This window comes from Carcharodon carcharias, chromosome 6 (assembly GCF_017639515.1).
Source record: "Carcharodon carcharias isolate sCarCar2 chromosome 6, sCarCar2.pri, whole genome shotgun sequence".
In the NCBI taxonomy this organism is placed as follows: domain Eukaryota; kingdom Metazoa; phylum Chordata; class Chondrichthyes; order Lamniformes; family Lamnidae; genus Carcharodon; species Carcharodon carcharias.
This window is the reverse complement of record NC_054472.1, coordinates 145,370,157-145,394,097: the sequence shown is the minus strand read 5'-3', so window position 1 is coordinate 145,394,097 and position 23,941 is coordinate 145,370,157. Positions and strand designations below refer to the sequence as shown.

The 23,941-nt window shown below is 44.8% G+C and overlaps 1 protein-coding gene across 2 annotated transcripts in view; it reads left to right on the top strand.

The window, feature by feature from the left end:
- Positions 1–23,941, top strand: part of kif9 (kinesin family member 9) — a 192,821-nt gene that overhangs the window by 57,698 nt on the left and 111,182 nt on the right. For both annotated transcript variants that reach the window (XM_041190665.1, XM_041190666.1), the window contains one exon: positions 14,486–14,569. In XM_041190665.1, coding sequence (XP_041046599.1) covers positions 14,486–14,569 — 84 coding nt within the window. The remainder of the gene's footprint in view (positions 1–14,485; positions 14,570–23,941) is intronic.

Sequence of the window (23,941 nt, the reverse complement as noted above, 5' to 3'; positions counted from 1 at the left end):
ATTTTCTTAACCTTCCTAATTCTACTGGAATGTCTTGGTGCTCCCCGACATCCACAGTGGAAGTGAAGGCAGCCTGCTGACTGCTACGCCCTGTCTGTGATGGCCTTGGTGAGCATCTTCTGGAGGGCCGAGGCGTGGAGGGCCCCAGCCTGCTTTGGGTGTCCTGCTGTGGGGCAGGTGCACCCTCCTTGGCCTATGGAGCTGGAGCTGATGGGGTGGCAGGAAGAGGGGATTTGGATCAGCTGGACATTCCCAGGGAGGGCCCTGGGGTGCCATGCTGCTAGTCCTCCTCTCTATGGGTTGCCAGCAGCCCTGGCTGAGTCCTTGAGGAGAAGAGGAAGCTGGAGAGAGATCCAGCTGCCTCATACCCCTCTTGCGCTGACACTGTTGGAGGCCAACTGTGGTGTCAGAGATGGAGTTCAGCCCGTGCAGCAGTGCAGAACAGATGTTCTGGACTAAGGTTTCATGGCAGCTGCCATCTTGCCAATGTGTGTTGCTTGGTGCGTTGGCATGACAGCGCGATCACCTTGGACTGAGGGCAGACAGACTCCTCCATCGTACCTTGCAATCTGAGGAATGCAGCTATCATTCCTTCCTTGTGATTGTCGCTGCAGGTCCAACAACTGATCAAGGACCGATCCCAGAGGCTCACTATCTGACTTGGACTCAGCAGATCCCCTGCCTCCAGCAGTCCTCTGAGTGCTGGCGAAGGATGTGTCACTGTGCTGGTGGAGGGTGTGGATAAGCACTGTGACAGGTCTTCGAGGGTGCTGTCCTCAGTGTCCTCATCCTGTGTTGTCGGCACTGGAGTTGGAACTAAGGTTGCCCGAGGGCAACATGGCAGATGTGCCAATGAGAGAAAGTGGAGTTTATTAGTGCGTGGCCGCCATGGTATACAGAACAGTGGACTAACAGTTGAGTTGCCAGAGGGATGATCTGCTGCATGATCCTTGCTTGGATGCTTGGTGCCAACCTTGCCATCGCCACAGGAATGGTCCACATCCTCGCCGGCTAGCTCAAACACGCAGTCTTCACAAGGAGTGAGGACCTTGATGTCCGGCACTCCACCCCCAGTCTGGGATCTCTCCCTTTTTATTGTGCGTGATCATGTCCTGCTTAAAGACAAATGGAGAGAGTGTGAACAAGACACATGCCCAGCCAAATGAGAAGGATACCAGGTGTGCATGTGTGTGTGCTGAGTGCAGCCATGGATGGGATGAGGAGGTGATCCAGAGGGGATAAGGCCAGATGGAGATGTGAAGGTGTGTGTGAGACAGTAAGTGGCGATGTCCCTTGATCTGGCAGTGAGTGAGATGCCAGTGAACATGTAATGGGCTTGAGAGTGTGTGAATTGAGTGATGAGATGGTTAACTTACGCTCACGGCACAGATTAGATCGTTCATCCTCTTTCTGCGTTGGATGGCCGACCTCTTGTGGGCAGCATTGGTACTGACCATTGCAGCCACCACCTCCCAAGCTGGATTGGTGATGTTCCTGCCCCTCTTGCACCAGAGCAGGGGCAGAGGACATCACAGCCCACCTCCATCGTGTCCAAAAGATATCCAGGGGCTGTCTTCTTGCCTTTCGGGGCCATGTCTTCTGTGCAGTAGTCCTGGGAGGTGAGCATGCAACTGCAGTTTTAATATGGCACCCGGCATGAGGAAGAGGCAAGGTGATGGCATGGCAGGGGAATTGGTGGCTGCTGGCCAGCAAGACGGCGTGCTCCCCATGAGTGAATAAATAATGAGGCAGGAAGGGGACGAAATGGAGTGAAAACCCGCCATTGTGGCTGGCAGGTAAATCGACTTTTCTCCCACCCGCAACCGCACTTTGGGACGATTCTGCCCAAGGCGTCTACATTGCTTGCAAAGAAATGCAGCCCAGAGAATTGTTTTGTTTTGGAAGTTAAAGCTACAATTAACTTAAAAGCATTCAGTCAGCCATGGAAGACTAGGTCATCATGGAGATGTGTGGGGCTTAAGAAAGTTCTCGGGTTTCAATTCATCTGTGCGTTTGCTGGGGGAGTGGGTGTTCTGCAACAGGGGAAAATGGCCATACCGAAAAGGTGCTGCTGTTAGAATGTTCCAGAGAGCAAAAGTGTTTCTGTTAGCTGGCTTTGTGCAGTTAGGGCTCAGGAGAAGTCCTGGGCAGCTGAGAAGGTGGCAAAAGGTCACTGGCTCCATGCTGGAAAGAATTAGGGTTCAGAAGAAGCCCTGGGAGCCATTTATAGCTTGGTGTAGCTAGGGAGATTGGAGCTTGGTAAAATCCAGGAGCGGTGCCAACCCAATGAAGCTAGCCAACTACTGAAGGGCTGAAATTGCGTCAGTAAGGATAGACTGGAGTGCAGACTCGGAAATACAAAGGAATGGAATCTCACGAAATGAGATCGCAACCCTGGGAGGTGTGCAGTCATTGAGGCAGTCTGAGCTGGAGCAGCTTTGAAGGAAGTCAGAGGCTTGATCTTTGGCCTGAAAAGTTTGGAGTCCCTCGTGAGAGAAAAAGAGTTTCAACAAGATTGAGTCCATTCTTTCTCTCCTTGTCCTGTCTCTTCTCACCTACATTCCTGATTCCTCTGATGCCTTACATCATATTAACAATCTCCAGTTTTCTGATCCTAACCCCCTCCTCTTCACCATGAACGTCCAATCCCTCTACACCTCCATCCCCCACCAGGATGGTCTGAGGGCTCTCTGCTATGAATAGAAGCCTGAACAATCCCCATCCACCACTACTCTCCTCCGCCTGGCTTAATTAGCTCTCTCACTAAACAATTTCTCCTTTAACTTGTCTCACTTCCTCCAAATAAAAAGTGTGGCTATGTGTACCAACATGGGCCTCAGCTATCCCTGTCTTTTTGTGTGGTATGTGGAATTTTCCTATTCAGGCTCCCTCCTGCAACTCTTTTTCCGGTACATTGATGACTGTATTAGAGCCACTTCATGTTCTCATCTGGACCTGGAAGAATTTATCGATTTTTGCCTCCAATTTCCACCCCTCTGTCACGTTCACATGGTCCAACCCTGACACTTCCCTTCCCTTCCTTGACTTCTCTGTCTCCATTTCTGGTGATAGACTGTCTACCAATATTCATTACAAGCCCAAGCCCACTGATTCCCACTGCTATCTCAACTACAGCTCTTCACACCTGCTTCCTGTAAGGACTCCATCCCATTCTTCCAGTTCCTTCGCCTCGGTCACATCTGTTCCGATGATGATGCTACCTTCCAAAATGGTGCTTCTGACATGTCTTCCTTTTCCTGAGCTGAGGTTTCCCCCCCACTTTGGTTGACAGGACCCTCAACCACACCTGACCCTTCTCCCTCACCTCTGCCCTCACCCTTTCCCCTCCCTCCCATAACCATGATAGGGTTCCCCTTGTCCTCACTTTTCACCCACCAGCCTCCGCATTCAAAGGATCATCCACCACCATTTCTGCCAACTCCAGCACGATGCCACCATCAAAGGCACCTTCCTGTTACCTCCCCTGTCACTGTTCCATAGGGACCATTCCCTCCTTGACACCCAGGGCAACTCCTTCATCACCCCCAATACCTCACCCCTTCCCGTGGCATTTTCCCATGCAACTGGAGAGTGTGTAACATCTGCCCCTTTACCTCCTCCCTCCTCACCATTCAAGGCTCCAAACACTCCTTTCGGATGAAACAGCGATTTACTTGCACCTCATTCAATTTAGTCTACTATATCCACTACTCACAATGCTACATTGCAGAGACTAAACGCAGACTGGGTGACTGCTTTTGTGGAACACCTGTAAGCGAGACCCCGAGCTTCCTGTCGCTTGCCATTTCTATTTACCATCTTGCTCTCAGGCCCACATTTCTATCCTTGGCCTGCTGTAATGTTCCAGTGAAGATCAACACCTCATCTTCCAATTAGGCACTTTACAACCTTCTGGACTTAACACTGAGTTCAACAACTTCAGACCATGAACTCTGTCCTCTGTTTTGATCTTTTTAATTTTATTCCCTACCCCTTCCCCCCACAGGCCCATCTGTAACTTGTTCTTATGTTCTGCTTTCACAGAGCGCTGACACTTGTTCTGCTGTTAACATAATTTGCTAACTTGCCTTTATGCCACTATTAGCACCTTCTTTAGTCTTTAACACTACCAGTAATAGCCTTTGTCTTGTGTCCATGACATCTTTGTCAAATCTTTCCTGAGTTCCCACCTATCCCTGGCCTTTTTTTGCTCCATTGCCCCTACCCACTCTTCAACAGAATAAAATCCATCACATTTCTACCTCTCTTCAGCTCTGAAGAAGAGTCAAATGGAATTGAAATGTTAACTCTGTTTCTCTCTCCACAGATGCTGCCAGACCTGCTGAGTTTTTTCCAGCATTTTCTGTTTTTATTTCAGATTTCCATCATCTGCAGTATTTTGCTTTTAATCAAGAGATTTGTTGACTCACAGTGTTTGCCGACATCTGGGAGGGTTGCTGAGAAATCCATGGAATCTGTCTTGATTGCAGTTGCTATTCATTGTACAGTGTGATGTATTGGACCACAGTTTGCCTGTTATTTCACATGAACCTCATATTAACCCTGAACGTTGGAGTATAAGATAGATATTTTTAATTGTTTTATCTTTACATTTATTTGTTTATTTATTTATTTTTATTTGTTCAAGACCCATGGAACCTTGAAGCTTTATTATTTTAGCAGTGTCTTGACTCAAATGTCTACTTTAAACAAAACGTTATTGGTCCCTAACCGGATCGTACCAATAACCTGGGGGTCTGGTCAAGGATCATAACATAAATCCTGGACTCTTTGTGGGATTTCGAATATAGATAAATACAAGTGCTGGTGCTTGCTAGTTAAAGTTGATAAGATTTTGACGGTGAATTTTACTATAACGATTGGAAAGCAGAATGGCTTTGTCAATTGCTATTACTTTTCTGGAGATGGATGATTTATCCCTGAGTGATTTGCAACTATTAATCAAGGCTAGGTTAATTGTGCTAGCAAAAGAGTTAGGCTTAGAATTAAAAGCTAAGAAAGCTGATATCCTTGAGGTAATAGCACAGCGTTTGAATTAGAAGAAGAAAAGCCTTACACAGGTAAGTTAGCTAGAATTCAGGGCAGGTTAAGTAGTTTGAGATGGAGAGAGAAAAAGAGGAAAAAGAAAGAGAAATGAAAAAGCTTGAACTGGAAAAAAAGAAATGAAAAAACTCAAACTGGAAAAAGAAAGAGATAAAGTTTGAACGTTTGAACCTGAACTCCAGAGAGAGGATAGCAAGGGAGGAAAAAGATAAGTAAAGGGAAAGAGAGTTTCAAAGAGAAAAAGAACTCAGAAAGCATGAATTGGTGAAAGAAAAGCTTAGGTAGAGAGAGACGAGAGACCATTAAAGAGCACGGAGAGAGAAAGAGGCCATTAAAGAGCACAGAGAGAGAGGCGGGAGGCCATGGAAGAGCGTGAGAGGGAAAAGATTGCGGAGAGCAGCTGATTGGTGAGTAGGATTTGTGAGTATTTCTAGGCTTTAAAGTAAAAGTAAGGTCTTTAGTTTGTGTTTAGGTCCCTAGCCTTTTTTCTCTTTTTCTTAAAAATAACTTGTTAAATTTAGTATCGATACTGGTGCAAAAAATAATTACAATAAAGTGTAAAGGGGATTCTTCAAGTGTAAAGAGCAGGGATACTAGAATGATTAATTAATAAATTAAATTAAATATGATAGTGATGGCAGGATGGGTGATGTGTTGCTGCTGCAGCATGTGGGAGCTGCTGGACATCAAGGTGATCCAGAGCGAACACATCTGTAGTGTGTTTGCAGCTCGAGGAACTTTGGATCTGAGTTGAGTAGTTGGAGTCTGAGCTGAGCTGCACACGTTGTGCCACATTAGGGAGGGGGAAAGTTACCTGGATACTTTGCTCCAGGAGGCGGTCACACCCCTCAGATTAGGTAATCCAAATTTGGTCAGTGATCAGGGACAGGAGGATGTGACTGCAGGTGAAGCAGGTATGGGGACCCAGGGGGAAGTGTTCGAGCAGCTACGGCCCCTGCAACTGTCCAACAGTTACGAGGTTCTTGCAAGCTGTGTGGACAAAAGTAGGGACTGCAGGGAGGATGAGTGAACTGACCACGGCACCATGGTACAGGGAGCCATTCAAGTGGGGGGAGGAAATACAAACGTACTAGTGGTAGGGAACAGTATAACTGGATGGATAAATACTGTTCTGTGCAGCCATGAGCATGAGTCCTGAAGGCTGTGTTACCTGCCTGGTGCCAGGGTTAAGGACATCTCCGCAGGGCTGGAGAGGAACTTGGAGTGGGAGGGCAGAGATCCAGTTTCGCCATCCATGTTGGTGCCAATTACATTGATAGGACTAGAAAGGGGGTACTGCTGAAAGAATTTGAACAGCTAGGAGCTAAATTAAAAAGCAGAACCTCGAAGGTAATAATTTTGGGATTACTACCTGAGTCCGAGCAAACTAGTATAGGGTAAATAAAGTCAAGGAGTTTAATGCGTGGCTCAAAGATTGGTGTGAAGGAGTGGGTTTCAGCTCATGGAACACTGGCACCAGTACTGGGGTAGAAGGGAGCTGTTCTGGTGGGACAGGCTTCAGTTGAACCATGCTGGGACCAATGTCCTGGTGAATCAAATAACTAGGACTGTAGAGACGGCTTTAAGCTAAATAGAGTAGGGGTGGGGAAGAGTTCTGGAGAGGGGATACATAGGCTCACAAAGCAAAAGGATATGGCAGCATTGCAGGGCAGCTATTTATGTAATGACACTCAGAGTGTGACAGGAAGGGACAGAGTGTACAAACATAAAAAAGCGGCAGCAAATAGATTCAAAGGGGGAAAAAATGGTAAAAGGCAAAATTAATGGCTCTTTATTTAAATGCACATAGCATTCAGAACAAAATAAATGAATTTACAGCACAAATAGTGGTTAATAGGTATGATCTTATAGCTATTAAGGAGAAACATGGTTACAAGTGATCTAAGCTGGGATCTAAATATTCAGGGGTATGTGACTTTTAGAAAGGACTGGCAGGAAAGAAATTGTGGTGCATTGCTTTGTTAGTATGAGATGGAATAAGTACAATAGCAAGAAATGATCTTGGATCGGAAGATGTAGAATCCACATGGGTGGAGGTAAGAAATAACAAGGGGAAGAAGACACTAGTGGGAGTAGTCAATAAGCCCCCTAACAGTAGCTATACAGTAGGACAGAGAATAAATCAAGAGATGATGAGGACATGTAAAAAAGGCAGTACATTAATCATGGGTGACTTTAATCTTCATGAAGATTGGGAAAATCAAATTGGCAGAGGGAGCCACGAGCAAGAATTCATAGAGTGTATTTGAGATAGTTTCCTAAAACAATGTGTTGTGGATCCAACCAGGGATCAGGCTATTTTGGATCTGGTAATGTGTAACAAGGCAGTTTTAATAAATGACCTCAGAGTAAAAGATTCCCTAGGAAACAGTGATCATAACATGGTAGAATTTAGCATTCAGTTTGAGAGTGAGAAACTTGGGTCAGAAACAACTGTGCTAAACTTAAATAAGGATGACAAAGGAATGAGGGCAGAGTTGGCTGCAGCCGACTGGGAAAGGAGTTTAGCAGAAACGACCGTTAATGAACAATGGCAGACATTTAAGAAAATCGTTCATGACTCACAACAAAGGTATGTCCCACTGAGGAAGAAGGATTCTAGGAAGGGGATAAACCAACTGTGGTTAACCAAGGAAGTTAAGGATAGTATCAAATTGAAAGAAAAAACATACAAAGTGGCAAAGATTAGTGGTAAGGCAGAGGATTGGGAAAGTTTTAAAAAGCAACAAAAGACGACTAAAAAATATAAAGAGGGAGAAAATAAATTTTGAGGTGAGGGTAACCTAGCAATTAATATAAACATGGACAGTAAGAGTTTCTTTAAATATATAAGAAGGAAGAGAGGGCCAAAGTGAACATAGACCCTCGAGAGAACAAGGCTGGGGAAATAATAATGGGGAATCAGGAAATGGCAGAGCAGTTGAATAAATACTTTGCATCAATCTTCATGAAAGAAGACACTAATAGCATTCCAAAAATATGAAATAATCAGGGGGCAAAAAGGGGAGAGGAAACAAGTATAATAACTATCACTACAGAACAAGTACAAGGGAAATTAATGGGGCTAAAGGCCGATAAGTCCCCTTGCCCTGATGAATTGTATCCTAGGATATTAAAGGAAGCAGTTTTTATTTATTAATTTACTGGAAGTGGGCTTTGCTAGTTGGGATGCATTTATTGACCATTCCTAGTTGCCCTTGAGAAGGTGGTGATGAACCACTGCAGTCCATGTGGTGTAGGTACAACCACAATGTAGTTAAGAAGGGAGTTCCAGGATTTTGACTCAGTGACAGTGAAGGAACAGTGATATATTTCCAAGGCAGCATGATGAGTGACTTGGAGGGGAACTCCCAGGTGGTGGTTTTCCCATCTACCTACTGCCATTGTCCTTCTAGAGGTAGTGGTCATGGGTTTGGAAGGTGCTGTCGAAGAAGCCTTGGTGAATTCTTGCAGTGCATCCTGTAGATGGTACAGACAGCTGCTATTGTGTGTCGGTGATGGAGGGAGTGAATGTTTGTAGATGTGGTGCCAATCAAGCGGGCTACTTTGTCCTGGACTTTGTCAAGCTTCTTGAGTGTTATGGAGCTGCATTCATCCAGGCAAGTGGAGAGTATTCTATCACACCCCTGACTTGCACCTTGTAGGTGGTGGACAGGCTTTGGGGAGTCAGGAGGTGAGTTACTCGTCACACGATTCCTAGCCTCTGACCTGCTCTTGTAGCCACAGTATTTGTATGGTTGTCCAGTTCAGTTTCTGGTCAATGGTAACCTCCAGGATGTTGATAGTGGAGGATTCAGTGACGGTAATGCCATTGAATATCAAGGGGCAATGGTTGGATTCTCTCTAGTTGGAGATGGTCATTGCCTGACAATTGTGTGGCATGAATGTTGCTTGCCACTTGTCGGCCCAAGCCTGGATATTGTCCAGGTCATGCTGCATTTGGACATGGACTGCTTCAGTATCTGAGGAGTTGTGAATGGTGTAGAATGTTGTGCAATCATCAGCGAACATCCCCACTTCTGACCTTATGATAGAAGGAAGGTCATTGATGAAGCAGCTGAAGATGGTTGGGCTGAGGACACTATCCTGAGGAACTCCTGCAGTGATGTCCTGGAGCGGAGATGACTGACCTCCAACGACCACAACCTTCTTACTTTGTGCTAGTTATGACTCCAAGCAGCAGAGAGTTTTCCCCCTGATTCCCGTTGATTCCAGTTTTGCTAGGGCTCCTTGATGCCACACTCAGCCAAATGTGGTCTTGATGTCAAGGGCAGTCACTCTCACCTCAGCTGCGGAGTTCAGCTCTTTTGTCCATGTTTGAATGAAGGCTGTAATGAGGTCAGGAACTGAGTGGCCCTGGCAAAACCTAAACTGAACGTCAGTGAGCAGGTTATTGCTAAGCAAGTGCCGCTTGATAGCACTGTTGATGACCCCTTCCATTACTTTGCTGATTATCGAGAGTAGACTGATGTAGTGGTAACTGGCTGGGCTGGATTTGTCCTGCTTTTTGTGTACAGGACATAGCTGGGCAATTTTCCATATAGCCAGGTAGATGCCAGTGTTATAGCTGTACTGGAACAGCTTGGCTAGGGGTGCGGCAAGTTCTGGAGCACAAGTCTTCAGTATTATTGCCAGAATATTGTCAGGGCCCGTAGCCTTTGCAGTATCCAGTGCCTTCAGCTGTTTCTTGATATCAAGTGAAGTGAATCCAAGTGGTTGAAGCTACACAGATAGTGGATGCACTGGTAGTAATCTTCCAAGAATCCTTAGATTCTGAAGAAGTCCCAGAAGATTGGAAAACTGCCAATGTAACACCCTTATTCAAGAAAGGGGGGAAACAAAAAATAGGTAACTATAGGCCAGTTAGCTTAACAGCCATCTTTGGGAAAATGTTAGTCTATTATAAAGGATGTAATAGCAAAGCATTTAGAAACACATAATATAATCAAGCAGAGTCAACATGACTTCATGAAGGGGAAATCATGCCTGAGTATTATTGGAATTTTTTGAGGAGGTAACAAGCAGGCTAGATAAAGGGTAACCAGTAAATGTAATAAATTTGGATTTCCAAAAGGCATACATAAGGCTACTTAATAAGATAAGAGCCCATGGTGTCGGTGGTGATATATTAGCATGGATAGAGGATTGGCTAACTAATAGAAGACAGGAAGTTGGAATAAGGGGAACATTTTCAGCAACCTGTAACTATGGGGGGGCAGTGGGGACCAGTGCTTGGACCAGAATTATTTACAAATATATTAATGACTTAGATGAGGGAAATGAATGTACTATCACCAAGTTTGCAGATAATAGAAAAATAAGTGGGAAGGAAAGTGGTGAGGACGACATAAAAAGTCTGCAGAGGGATATAGACAGGTTAAGTGAGTGGGGAAAAACTTGACAGATGGCATATATTGTGGGAAAATGTGAGGTTATGCACTTTGGCAGGAAGAATAGAGGAGCTGAATATTATTTAAATGGAGAAAGACTGCAAAAAGCTGCAACACAGAGGGATTTGGGAGTCCAGCATTTAATGCCCATCCCTAATTGCCCTTGAGAAGGCAGTGGTGAGCTGCCTTCTTGAACTGCAACAGTCCATGTGGTATTGACACACCCATGGTGTTGTTAGGGATGGAATTACAGGATTTTTGGCCTAGGTTACAGGGTGAGAGTCTAGTAGTTCAGGTAAGAAATCAAGTCCCATTCCAAGCTTTGAGATAAAAAAGTCTTCACATAGTGCCTAAATTCACCGAAAATAGAGCTAAGAGATATTTTTATCTCATTTGAAAAGGTAGCTACAAAGCTAAAGTGGCCAAATTACACATGGGCTCACATTTTGCAAAACATCTTGGTCGGGAAGGCTATGAATCTATATTCTAGCCTTTTGGAAGAACAACCCTCAAATTATGAGGTAGTTAAAACTGCAATACTTAATGTTTACAAGCTTGCCTCTGAAGCATTTCAGTTGAAATTTCAGACATAAACAATGAATGTAACACTTATAGAATTTGCTAGGGAGAAAGAAATATTGTTTGATAGGTGGTTTTGATCACTAAAGTTAGAACAAAATTTTGAGAATGTGAGAGAGCTAATAATAATGGAAGAATTTTGAAAGAGCATCCCAATAGCTATTAGCTCACACCTAGAAGACCATTGGATTTCTAAGTTATGAGAAGCAGCGGTTCTGCAGATGGGTATATCATGTAGGCTATGAGGGGGCAGCAGATCTCCATTTGTAAACCCACAGGAAAGCTGGAGGAATAGAAAAGAGTCTAGCTTTACGGAGAAGGCAGAAGCTTTCCAGTCAAAAAAATGATAGCGAAAAGGATAAAAGTGATGTAATAAAACCAGTATGCCTTTATTGCTATAAGATGGTGCATCACAAAACCAATTGTTAGAGCTGAATGGTAAACCAGTGACAGTAATAGGAATGCTTAAGAGTCTTCAGAAAAGGTTACACCAGGAAAAGAAATGGGTATTAAATCAGGAGCATTGGTGCAGTGACAGGAATTTCCACAGGGAAATCTGCACTAGAAATTGAAGAATGTAAGAAACTAATTGCATCTAATGTTTTCAACTTGCGAATAGATACAGATGCAAAGCATTATAAGGGGTTTATATTTGAAGGGGAAGTCACTTCATTTTTGTCCAAGAAAGAGCCTAGAGATACTAGTTCAGCTCAGAGTTTATTTTTAACAAAAGATTTGTACCTTTCTTCCGAAATTTCACTGAATCGGAATGCATTAAGAAGATAACATCAAATCTGTTATATTTCTTAAAACTACCCCACGCATACGATATACACAATAATCATCCCCATTGTCCAAAACCTGTGGAATCTTGAGGTTTTATTGTCTCCGCTAGTGTCATGGAACGTTATTAGTCCCTAACCGGATCATATCAAAAACTTGGGAGTCTGGTGAGGAACATAGCAATATCTGAAACAGATGGAAGGAAATAACACAGTGGCCTTGTCCTTCTGCTTATATTCTCAAGTGTAGAGGGAGATGCTGAAAGAATTTCCACAGGTCAAGACTGAACAAAGGAGGCTACCACCATCTAGTGGTAGGATGGAGTACTCCAGTCAGGCTCATTTAATCCAGAGTTGAAATTCTGGGGATAATTTTACAAAATGCACTATTAGGTGAGCAATCTCACTGCATATATTTGCAACAACAGGAGTCCAATGACTACGATCTTTCAGCATTCTCTGTCAAAAGGCAAAGATTCCCTCCAGCAGAACAAGATCAGAAAATAGCACTCTTGCTTTTAATTTTGAACCTCCAAAATGAATTTGGCAGGAAAATAAACTAGTACATAGCAGTATTTTCATAACATTGCGAATGGTTATTCCATGCATTATGCATAATTCATCATGAATGTTGTGTAATCCTTCTAACTCACCGTTTTGTGACACACAACCATGCTTACAGCTACACATTTCTAACACCAGGGGCAGAATTTTTACCTTGGCGGGCGGGCATGTGCCCGAACCACTCGAGCATAAAATGATTCGTGTTGACGTCGGGCGAACGTTCTGATGCCAACGCACAGTCATACAATATTTCGGTCAGCGGGCGCGCTCGGGAATTGGCAGTGCGCCCGCCGACAATTAAAAGACAGAGAGTCACAAGAGGGGACATGTTTTATAACATTTTTAAAATCTTTATTTTTTAAAAACTGTTCTGTGCCTCAGGGAGATTTTCAAATGTGCAGTTTGTGCTTGCCCTCCTCCCCTGCCCACACGGGCAGTGCTGAGCGCTGCCGCTCACGTTTCATGCTGGCCTGGCCTTAATTGGTCCACCAGCGTGAAATCATGGTCCAGCCCTGGTCACAGGCGGCGGTTGGCTTCCCAAACACCCCTGCCTACATCCCCCCCGCCAAACCCGCCTAACAAGGGCAAAATTCTGTCCCATATGTAGCTTCACAAGCTCCAGATTTCTATACCTGTACAAGCATCAAAAGCTATAATGTCCATAGTTACTGAGCCACTCAGATTGTCCTGGAGTCTCCTGGAACTAAAGATTGATCCCCTGGACTATTGAGAGCAGCCCAGGAGAAAAACTCACATTACCTGCGTTATGCTTGAGCTGCATTCAGAAGAAACGGGTGCAATGCATCAAGAATATGTGCCCCTGTCATGTGCATTTGAACTGATAAGCAACGTGACAGATCTGCACGTAGAAAATTCTGATATCGGAGCAATCATCATTGACCAACAGTCACAGGATTTGAAGTCTCGTAACTCCGGTAGTGGGTTCAGGATAGTTAGGGTGGGCAGTTAGATGATGAAACCAGTGAGAATATGGTCCAACCAGAATTGGCAATTCAAACAGCATCCCTATTGTACTCCAAGAAAAGGTCACTTCAGCCTGATTGCCCATGGCCAGCACAATGGGAGATCAATTTATTGGTTACATGATTGAATTCAGGGTACCACTGTACATAATTTGTAACATAAGTCTTTACATTATAGGATCAAAATCACTGAAAATGGGTGTCTACTAAATAGGATCATCCATGTATAGATTGTATTCCTATATTTATACAGTTATTGTACCCCTGTATTTATAACAATGTAGTTTTTATATTATATTGGGTAGAAGTCATAGGTGTGGAAGGTGCTGTGGAAGAAGGCTTGGTGAATTGCTGTAGTGCTTCTTTGTACATACTGCTGCCACTGTGCGCTGGTGGTGGAGGGAATGAATATATCAGTAAATGGGGTGCCGCCCTGGATAGTGTTGAGCAAGTGGAGAACATTCCATCACACTCCTGACTTGTACTTTGTAGATGTGGACAGGTTTTGAGGAGTCAGGAGCTGAGTTACTCACCACAGAATTCTTAGCCTCTGTCTTTCTTTTGTAGCCACGGTATTTATATGACTGGTTCAGTTAAGTTTCTGGCCAATGGTGACCCCCAGCGTGTTGTTCCTGGGGGATGTCATTGAATGTTAAGTGGAGTTAATTAGATTCTCTCTTGTTGGAGATGATCACTTGTGTGGCATAAATGTCACTTTCCACTTATCAGCCCAAGCCTGATTGTTGTCCCAGTTTTTTTTGCGTGTAGGCACAGACTGCTTCATTATCTAAGGAGTTATGAATGGAACTGCTTGAGAGTAGACTGGGCATTAATTGGCCAAATTAGATTTGTTCTGCCTTTTCTGCTGTAGTTATACTGGAACAGCTTAGCTAGGAATGCAGCTAGTTCTGCAGCAGAAGTCTTCATCACTACAGCAGGGATGTAGCCTTTGCTAGATCCAGTGTGCTCAGCTATTTCTTGATATCACGTGGAGTGAATTGAATTGGTTGAAGGCTGGCACCTGTGACAGTGATGGTTGCCTTCTAATAACCTCTTTGCGCCTTGTTGACACTGCTTTGACTGTTAGTCTTTCATGTTACAGGGTGAAACTAACCGAATCATTGCATCCCACACAATGAATAAGAACTCCTCCAGGTCTCACTGCATCTTCACAGTGTACGTTGAGGTAAGCTCAGTTTTGATCTTTTAGGCTTGTAGCCCGCTGAACTATTCCTTCAAACAGGAATAGATTCCTGTTACTAATGGACCAATCTCACAGGCTACCTGAACAGATTCTACACGTTTCTCATTTATTTAAATTCTGTTAATTTTGAAACTTGAGCTAACAGGATAAATGCAAAAAAATCGGCGTTGTGCAAAACTACACTTTGTGTTTTAAAGCAAACTGTATTCACAGAAGCGAAATACCTGTGTTCACAGATCTTTATTAATAGTGGTTGAAATGCAAATGAGTTAGGATATCTATACTGGATAAAATAATGGAAAAAAACTGTTAGGAATTGATAAACACCTCACAGCCATTGTATTGTGATTGTCTAAGGCAAGATGTTCAGCAGGAGTTGTCTGGTTTAAATCCAGGTTGTGAACACAGGAAGATAAACTGAGACAATTAGTTAGGTTTTAAAAGGAAAGTTGAGAGGAAAAGATTTTGCCGGGTTCATAAGTTTGGCAAGCAGTATTGTAGTCAGAAGTTACTTTGTTTAAGCCAGCTATAATGACCCACCAATATGGGGAAACAGGGAATATTCATCATTTTTATACTATTATGCAATATCTAAGACAACTTTTATTTTATATAGCATCTTTAACGTAAAACAATTCCCAAGGTAAGGAACATTATAAAACATAACATGGAACTACACAAAGGTGATATTAGTCAAAGAGGTGGGCTTTAAGGATTGTCTTGAAGGAAGAAAGTGAGGCAGAGGGGTGGAGAGGTGCAGGGAAGAAATTCCAGAGCTTAGTACCTAGGCAACTAAAAGCAAGGCCACAACTGATGAAGCGATTAAAATTGTGGATGCACGAGACACCAGAACTAGATGAGTGCAGGTATCTTGGAGGGCTGGAAGAGATTATGGAGATAGGCTGTGCTAGGATTTGAAAACAAGGATGAGACTTTTAAAATCAAGACACTACTTGACTGGGAGCCAATGTATGTCAGCAAGCACAGGGATATTAGGTGAATGGGACTTGGTGCAAGTCAGGACAGGGGCAGCAGAGTTTTGGATGAGCTCACATTTAGGAGGGTAGAATGTGGGACCAGCCATAAGTGCATTGGAATAATCAACTTTCAAGTAACAAATATATGAAAGAAGATTTCAGCAGCAGATGAAGTAAGGTGGGATGAAGTTGGGCAATATTATGGATGTGGAAATAAGTGGTCTTTGTGATGGCATGAATATGTGGTTAGATGCTTATCTTGGTGTCAAATATGACGTTAAATTTGGCGTGATAACGTCAGATCATGAACATCGGGTCCGCCATTATATGGCAGGTGGGTCCGTGCTGATATCAGCAGTGCACATGCCATTTTGTAATACCTAACTAACAGCAGCTCAGTTGTTTAGAATCCAATTGACTGGGATAAAACATTGCCCACACCATAATATGGTGGGTGCATGAGAAAAGCTGTTGGTGGAAGTTGCATTTTTTTCCAAGGACTGTAGAAAAGGCAGATATAAAGACTGCAAGTGTGACTATGTCTGACTTCAGCAGAACAGTCTGCTGAGACTTGGCTGGTGTTGAAAATGTTGCTTTTCATAACATTTTCATCTGCATCAGGGCATTTCCTTAGGGAAGGGGCCAAAAAGAAAGTTCTCTGGTCATCATTGAGCACTATACCATTTGTTCTGTGCAATGCTGTCCCATATGGGAATTGTATATCCTGTGGGAGGCACTTCCTTCAGTGAGGAGGAAGAGAAGGAGAAGGAAGAGCCCAGCTGGCCAGGGGTGTGTGCTCCATGAGGTACAGGAAGGTCAGCAATGTGTTGAAGAGCGAGGGACTGCAGAACGGATACAACAACAGGTGGTGAAGGTCCTACCCTGCCAACTGAGTGTACAGGGTCATAATATCTTATTTAGGTGTCGGAATGACAGTGCCTCCAAAAACTTTGACTATCAAGAGAGATTGTCACATCCCTTTGTGACGTGCTTTCCAGTGAGATGGCCTCGAATTGTGTGGGTGGCTACTCAATGCCTGCATTCTTAAACGTAACAGTGGCATTGAACTCCTTTGACTTAAGATCGTTCTAGGTCACATGTGGAGAACTTTTATTTTATTCATTTTATGGGTTCTGGCCAGCTAGGCCAGCATTTATTGCCCATCCCTAACTGCCCTTGAGAAGGTGGTGGTAAGCTGCCTTCTTGAACCACTGCAATCCCTTTTGGTATACCCACAGTGCTGTTAGGGGGGAGTTCCAGGCTTTAGTCCCAGCGACACTGAATGAACAGCGATATATTTCCAATTCAGGATGTGAGTGACTTGGAGGGGAATTTCCAGGTGGTAGTGTTCCCATGTATCTGCTGCCCTTGTCCTTCTAGATGTTCGTGGTTGATGGTATGCACTGCTGCCACTGTATGTCGGCGGTGGAGGGAGTGAATGTTTGTGGCGCCAATCAAGCGGGTTGTTTTGTCTTGGACAGTGTCAAGCTTTTTGAGTGTTGTTGGAGCTGCACTCATCCAGGCAAGTGGAGAATATTCCATCAGACTCCTGACTTGTGCCTTGTAGATGTTGGACAGGATTTGGGGAGTCAGGAGGCGAGTTACTCGCTGCAGGATTGCCAGCCTCTGACCTGCTCTTGTAGCCACACCATTTATATGGCTAGTCCAGTTCAGGTTCTGGTCAATGGTAACCCCCAGGATGTTGATAGTGTGAGATTCAGCAATGGTAATGCCATTTAACATCAAGGGGTGATGGCTAGATTCTTGCTTGCTGGAGATGGTCATTGCCTGGCACTTGTGTGGCATGAATGTTACTTGCCACTTGTCAGCCCAAGCCTAGATATTGTCCAGGTTTTGCTGCATTTGGACATGGACTGCTTTAGTATCTGAGGAGTTGTGAATGGTGCTGGACATTGTGCAATCATCAGCGAACATCCCCACGTCTGTCTGACCTTATAATGGAAGGAAGGTCATTGATGAAGCAGCTGAAGATGGTTGGGCCGAGGACACTATCCTGAGGAACTCCTGCAGTGATATCCTGGAACTGAGATGATTGATCTCCAACAACCACAACCATCTTCCTTTGTGCTAGGTATGACTCCAACCAGCGGAGAGTTTTCCCCCGATTCCCATTGACACCAGTTTTGCTAGGGCTCCTTGATGCCACACTAGATCAAATGCTGCCTTGATATGTCAAGGGCAGTCACTCTCACCTCACCTCACCTCTGGAGTTCAGCTCTGTTTTCCATTTTTGAACCAATGCTCTAATGAGGTCAGAAGCTGAGTGACCCTGGCGGAACCCAAACTGAGTGTCAGTGAGCAGGTTATTGCTAAGCAAGTGTCGCTTGATAGCACTGTTGATGACCCCTTTCATCACTTTACTGATGAGCAAGAGTATACTGATGGGGCAGTAATCAGCCGGGTTAGATTTGTCCTACGTTTTGTGTACAGGACATAGCTGGGCAATTATCCACATTGCTGGGTAAACGAGAGTGTTGTAGCTGTACTGGAACGGCTTGGCAAGGGGTGTGGCAAGTTCTGGAGCACAAGTCTTCAGTACTATTGCTGGAATATTGACAGGGGCCATTGCCCCAGTCAAAATTCCAGTGTCTTCAGTCATTTCTTGATATCACGTGGAGTGAATCGAATTCACTGAAGACTAGCATCTGTGATGCTGGGGACCTCCAGAGGAGGCCGACATGGATCATCACTCAGCACTTCTGGCTGAAGACTGTTTTGAATGCTTCAGCCTTATCTTTTGCACTCTAGTGCTGTGCTCCTCCATCATTGAGGATGGGGATATTTGTAGAGCCTCCTCCTCCAGTGAATTGTTTAATTGCCCACCGCCATTCACGAATGGATGTGACACGACTGCAGAGCTTCGATCTGATCCATTGATTGTGGAATCCTTTAGCTCTCTCTAGCACTTGCTGCTTATGTTGTTTGGCACACAAGTAATCCTGTGTTGTAGCTTCACCAGGTTGACACCTCATTTTTAGGTATGCCTGGTGCTGCTCCTGGCATGCCCACCCGCTCTCTTCATTGAACCAGGGTTGATCCCCTGGCTTGTTATAAATGGTAGCATGGGGGATATGCCGGGCCATGAGTTTGAGTACAATTCTGCCTTTGCTGATGGCCTACAGTGCCTCATGGGTACCCAGCCTTGAGTTGCTAGATCTGCTTGAAATCTGTCCCATTTAGCTCGGTGGTAGTGCCACACAACATGATGGAGGATATCCCCAATGTGAAGACGGGTCTTCATCTCCTCAAGGACTGTGAGGTGGTGTCACTTTTACTGACACTGTCGTGGACAGATGCATCTGTGGCAAGAAGGTTGGTGAGGATGAGGTCAAGTATGTTTTTCCCTCTTGTTGGTTCCCTCACCACTTGCCGTAGTCCCAGTCTAGCAGCTATGCTCTTAAGGGCTTAGCCAGCTTGGTCTGTGGTAGTGCTACCAAACCACTCTTGGTGATGAACATTGAAGTCCCCCACCCAGAGTACATTCTGCCCCCTTGCCACCCTCAGTGCTTCCTCCAACTGGTGTTCAACATGTAGTATACTGATTCATCAGCTGAGGGGGGTGCGGTACCTGGTCATCAGCAGGAGGTTTCCTTGCCCATGTTTGATCTGATGCCGTGAGACTTCGTGGGGTCCAGAGATAATGTTGAGGATTCCTAGGGCAACTCCCTTCCAACTGTATACCACTGTGCCACCACCTCTGCTGGGTCTGTCTGCTGGTAGGACGGAACATCTCCAAGGATGGTGATGGTGGTGTCTGGGAAACAATCTTTTAGGTACAATTCCATGAGTTTAACTATGTCAGGCTGTTGCTTGACTAGTCTGTGAGACAGCTCCTGCAATCATGCCACAAGACTCCAAGATGTTAGTAATGGGGACTTTGCAGGGTCGACAGGCCAAGGTTTGTCGGTGCCTACGTCGATGCTGGGTGGTCCGTCTGGTTTCATTCCTTTTAAGCAGTTTTAATACAACTGAGTCAGCCAATTTACTGTGGGTCCGGAGTCACATGTAGGCCAGACCAGGTGAGGACGGCAGATTTCCTTTCCTGAAGGCATTAGTGAACCAGATGGGTTTTATGGTCATCATTAGACTTTTAATTCCAGATAGTTATTGATTCAAATCCACCATCTGCTGTGGTGGATCCCCAAAATATTACTCTAGGTCTCTGGATTACCAGTCCAGTGACAACACCACTACACCACCACCTCCCATTCTATGGCACCACCTCACCGGGTTCACCCAGCCTGCAGCACATCATTTCATTAAGGTCTTCATTGATGTCATGTTTAGGCATGCCCGTCAGTGTGAACCTTTTACATCTAAGAACACAAGTCATGTGAAAAGGACCATAGGCTTTACAGCCATGGCTGGCTTTCCATGGGTAAAAGGGGTAATTGATTGCACCCATGTAGCCATAAAAGCACCAGGGGAAATCATGAACCAAAAAGGATACCACTCAATAAATGTTCAGATAGTTTGCGATCACAATCAAAGAATTATGCAGGGGCGTCCATGTTATCCGGGAAGCAACCAAGATGCATACATCCTCAGACATTACCCGGTACCAGGGATGCTTACCAGCCTGGAAGTTCAGGATGGTGACAAAGAATACCCATTAAAAAGATAGCCGATCACTGCAGTAAAAAGTCCACGGACGGAGCTTGAGTGTAGGTAGCCATGCATCAACCAGGGCCATGCCTGGATAGATAAGGTGGCATTCTCCACTATGCACCAGCTAGAGTGTTCCATATGGTAGTCATTTGCTGTGTGTTGCACAACCTGACCCTCCAGAGAGGGGAAACTCTGACAGAGGAGGAATTGATGGAGACTGCTCAGTCCTCTGATGAGGATTCCAATGAAGAGGAGGGTGAGCTGCACCAGGCAGCTGTGCAAGCCGCTCCATGGGAGGGTCTAGATGTCCGTGAAACAAGGGAAACTCTGATTCCAGTAGCCAAGAGCCTCCATCTCAATAGCACCTTCCTCGTCTTTGGCACCTTCTTCATGTATCTCCCTGACATGAACACCAGGGCCGTATAGTGCAATGTGAGTCAGTCAAATAATGTCAAGCAGTGAGACCCACATCATCACAAACACACATAAAAGCATCGATGAAATCCAAATCCAAACAATCACACAGAGATAATGTACAAATGCAACCGGATAATAATTTGAAAGAAAAATCAATGGTCAGAACAATGATCAAATTTCAAAAATAAGAAAGGTACCCATGTGTGACTAATGTGGGGTTGTCTTGATTCTTTTTGGGATGTTGCAGTGTGATTCTCCCCCTTTGCTGCCAACTGAGCTGGAGAGAGCCTGCTGACTGTTATGCCCCTTGCCTGAGATGACTTTGGTGGCAGTCCTCTGGTCGCCTGAGACCTTGGGAGCCGCAGCGTGCTGGGAGACTCCTGCACAAAGGCAGAATGCCCGGCACTCAAAGGTATCTGTGACAATAGCAGAGGTCTGGAAATCACATCTGGAATATTGTGTACAGCTTTGTCTCCTTATTTGAAAAAAATATATAATTGCTTTAGAAGCATTACAAAGAAGGTTCATTCGACTCATTCCTGGAATGAAGTGCATATCCAGTGAAGAAAGGTTGAACAGGTTGGGCCTATGGGCCTATACCCATTAGAGTTTAGAAGAATGAGAGGTGATTTTATTGAAACATACAAGATTCTGAGGGGACTTAATAGGGTAGATACTGGGAAAATGTTTCCACTTGTGAGACAGACTAGAACTAGAGGACACAGTTTAAAAATAAGTGGTCTCCCTTTTAAGACTGAGATGAGGAGAATTTTTTTCTGAGTTTTGTGGAATGTGGGATTCTCTTCCCAGAAAGTACTGGAGGCTGGATCATTGAAATTATTCAATGCAGCGTGAGACAGATTTTTGATAAACAAGGGAGTCAAGGGTTATGGGGGACGGACAGGAAAGTGGAGTTGAGACCACAACCAGTTGAGCCATGATCTTATTGAATGGTGGAATAGGGTTGAAGGATGAATGACCTACGGTACTCCTCGTTGCTAAGTCCTATGTTCCTAAGTGGAAATGCCCTGAGAGGTGCTTCCCGATGGCGTCAGCAGCTGCTCATCTTCTGCCATATGGTCCATTTGGCCTATCCTGCTTTCCTGAGGCGGACATGTACCTGGATGTGACTCCAGCCTCCTCATCCCCCTCTCAACCTGACTCTGGGCCCAGAACAGGTCAGAACTCATACCCAGTATCACATCAATGATCTGCTGAATTGGCTCTCCGTGACAGTAACCAGTCTGCCCATGGAGGTGGCTATGAGTTCATTGGAGGTCATTGCAATGCTCATGACCTGGATGGACTCCTCCAATGCCCGTGCCAGAACACGCAACCCCTCTGGTATCTCTGTTACAGCTCCACATACCTCGCACTGTATGTCTACTGTCTGCCTTCTGACAGACAATTCCAGAGACCTGTCATCAATCTGGTGCTCAGCATCTGGATGGGCTTGAACATTCCTCCGACGGATAGAGGCCTGCTCCATCTGACTCTCTGACAGCTGTTTGTACGACTATGATGTGCTCTCACTAATGTATCTATCCATTCCAGCCGAGTCACGAGTACCCACCAAGGTGCATGTATCTGCACTTATGCTAGGTGCAGAGCTAGTATGTGATGCTGCACCTTCTGATGCATCCTCCTCATCCTTGGAGGTTAAAGTTTTGCCTGAAGCTGATGCATCATGGCGCACTTGTGGGGGAAACAAAAAGGAGTGCTAGGGTCACCTTCATCCTTTGAGTTGAATTTTCTGGGACACGCTTCCTCCTTTGCAAACACTGGAACCATTGGGAAATGTGAATCAGTGTTTGAACCTAGACCCTTCAACATCGAAGCGCGCCATACTGGGAGTTGGAGTGGACCTGCGGGAGACAATCGGGAGCTGAGGAGCGCCTATAAATACAGACTGGGGATTGCAGAGCGGCCTACCTTGCTGGGATTCGGAGCAGAGCTGCGGGAGACAGTCGGGAGCTGAGGAGCGCACTGTTTCAGCTGATGTGAGGCAGCAGTCTAAGAAAAAGGAAAAAAAAGTAACTGTGACGTCATAGGAAGCTAGTAAGTTGATTGGCCGGTAAGTGCTCAGTCTAAGGGATAATGTGTGAGAAACCAGCTTGGGACAGGCGAGTTCAGGTAGATCTATAAATAAAACAAACTAAAACTTTAACATAATAAACCAAAATTTGAAAAATTTAAAAATTAAAATAGAACAGTAAAAATAAAAAAGCAATAAAAATAAAGTAATTTAAACAAACATCTAAAACAAATACCTTGCAGTTAAGAAGCATATAACCTTTATTTGTCAGTGGTACTAGCATAAACACAGTAAATTGTAGCATACATAGGAAGAAAGTAAATGAAGTAAACTAACTAAATAACATAAGTTAGATTGACGGGACAGGTAATATGTTGCAGCTGTGAGATGTGGGAGCTTTTGGATGCCAAGGCAATCCATGACAACACGTCTGCAGGAACTCCAGATCAGGATTATTGATTCGGGAGCCAAAATGCAGAGACTGCGCAACATAAGGGAGGGGGAGAAATACCTGGATACTTTGTTCCAGAAGACAGTCACACCTCTTAGAATAGGGTCATCTGTTTTGGTCAGCTGTGAGGGACAGGAGGATGTGACTGTCAGTGAGGCAGGTAATGGGACTGAGCAGACAGGGGAGGAGCCTCTGGCTTTGCAATTGTCAAACAGGTTTGAGGCGCTCACAACCTGTATGGATAAAAGCGAAGTCTGAAAGGTGGAAGAGCTGGCTGACCATGGCGCTGTGGTACAGGAAGCCATTCAAGCAGGGGGAGCAAAAAGCAATGTAGTGGTAGAAGGGGATAGTATAATAAGGAGGATTAACACTGTTCTCTGCAGCAAAGAGCGAGATTCCAGACGACTATGTTACCTGCCCAGTGCCAGGGTTCAGGACATCTGCTCAGGGCTGGAGAAGAACTTGAAGTGGGAGGGGGAGGATCCAATTGTTGTGGTCCATGTAGGTACCAATGACATAGGTAGAACTAGGAAGGAGGTTCTGCAAAGTCAGTATGAGGAGCTAGGTACCAAATTAAGAAGCAGAACCTCCAAGGTAATAATCTCTGGATTATTACCTGAGCCAGGTGCAAATTGGCATAGGGCAAATAAGATTCAAGACGAATGCGTGGCTCAAAGACCGGCATGGGAGAAGTGGGTTCCAGTTTGTGGGGCACTGGCATCAGTACTGGGGAAAGTGGGGGCTGTATCATTGGGAAAGTTTAACCTGAACCATGCTGGGATGAATTTTCTCGTAAATCTTATAACTAGGGAAGTAGAGAGGGCTTTAAACTAAACAAGAGGGAT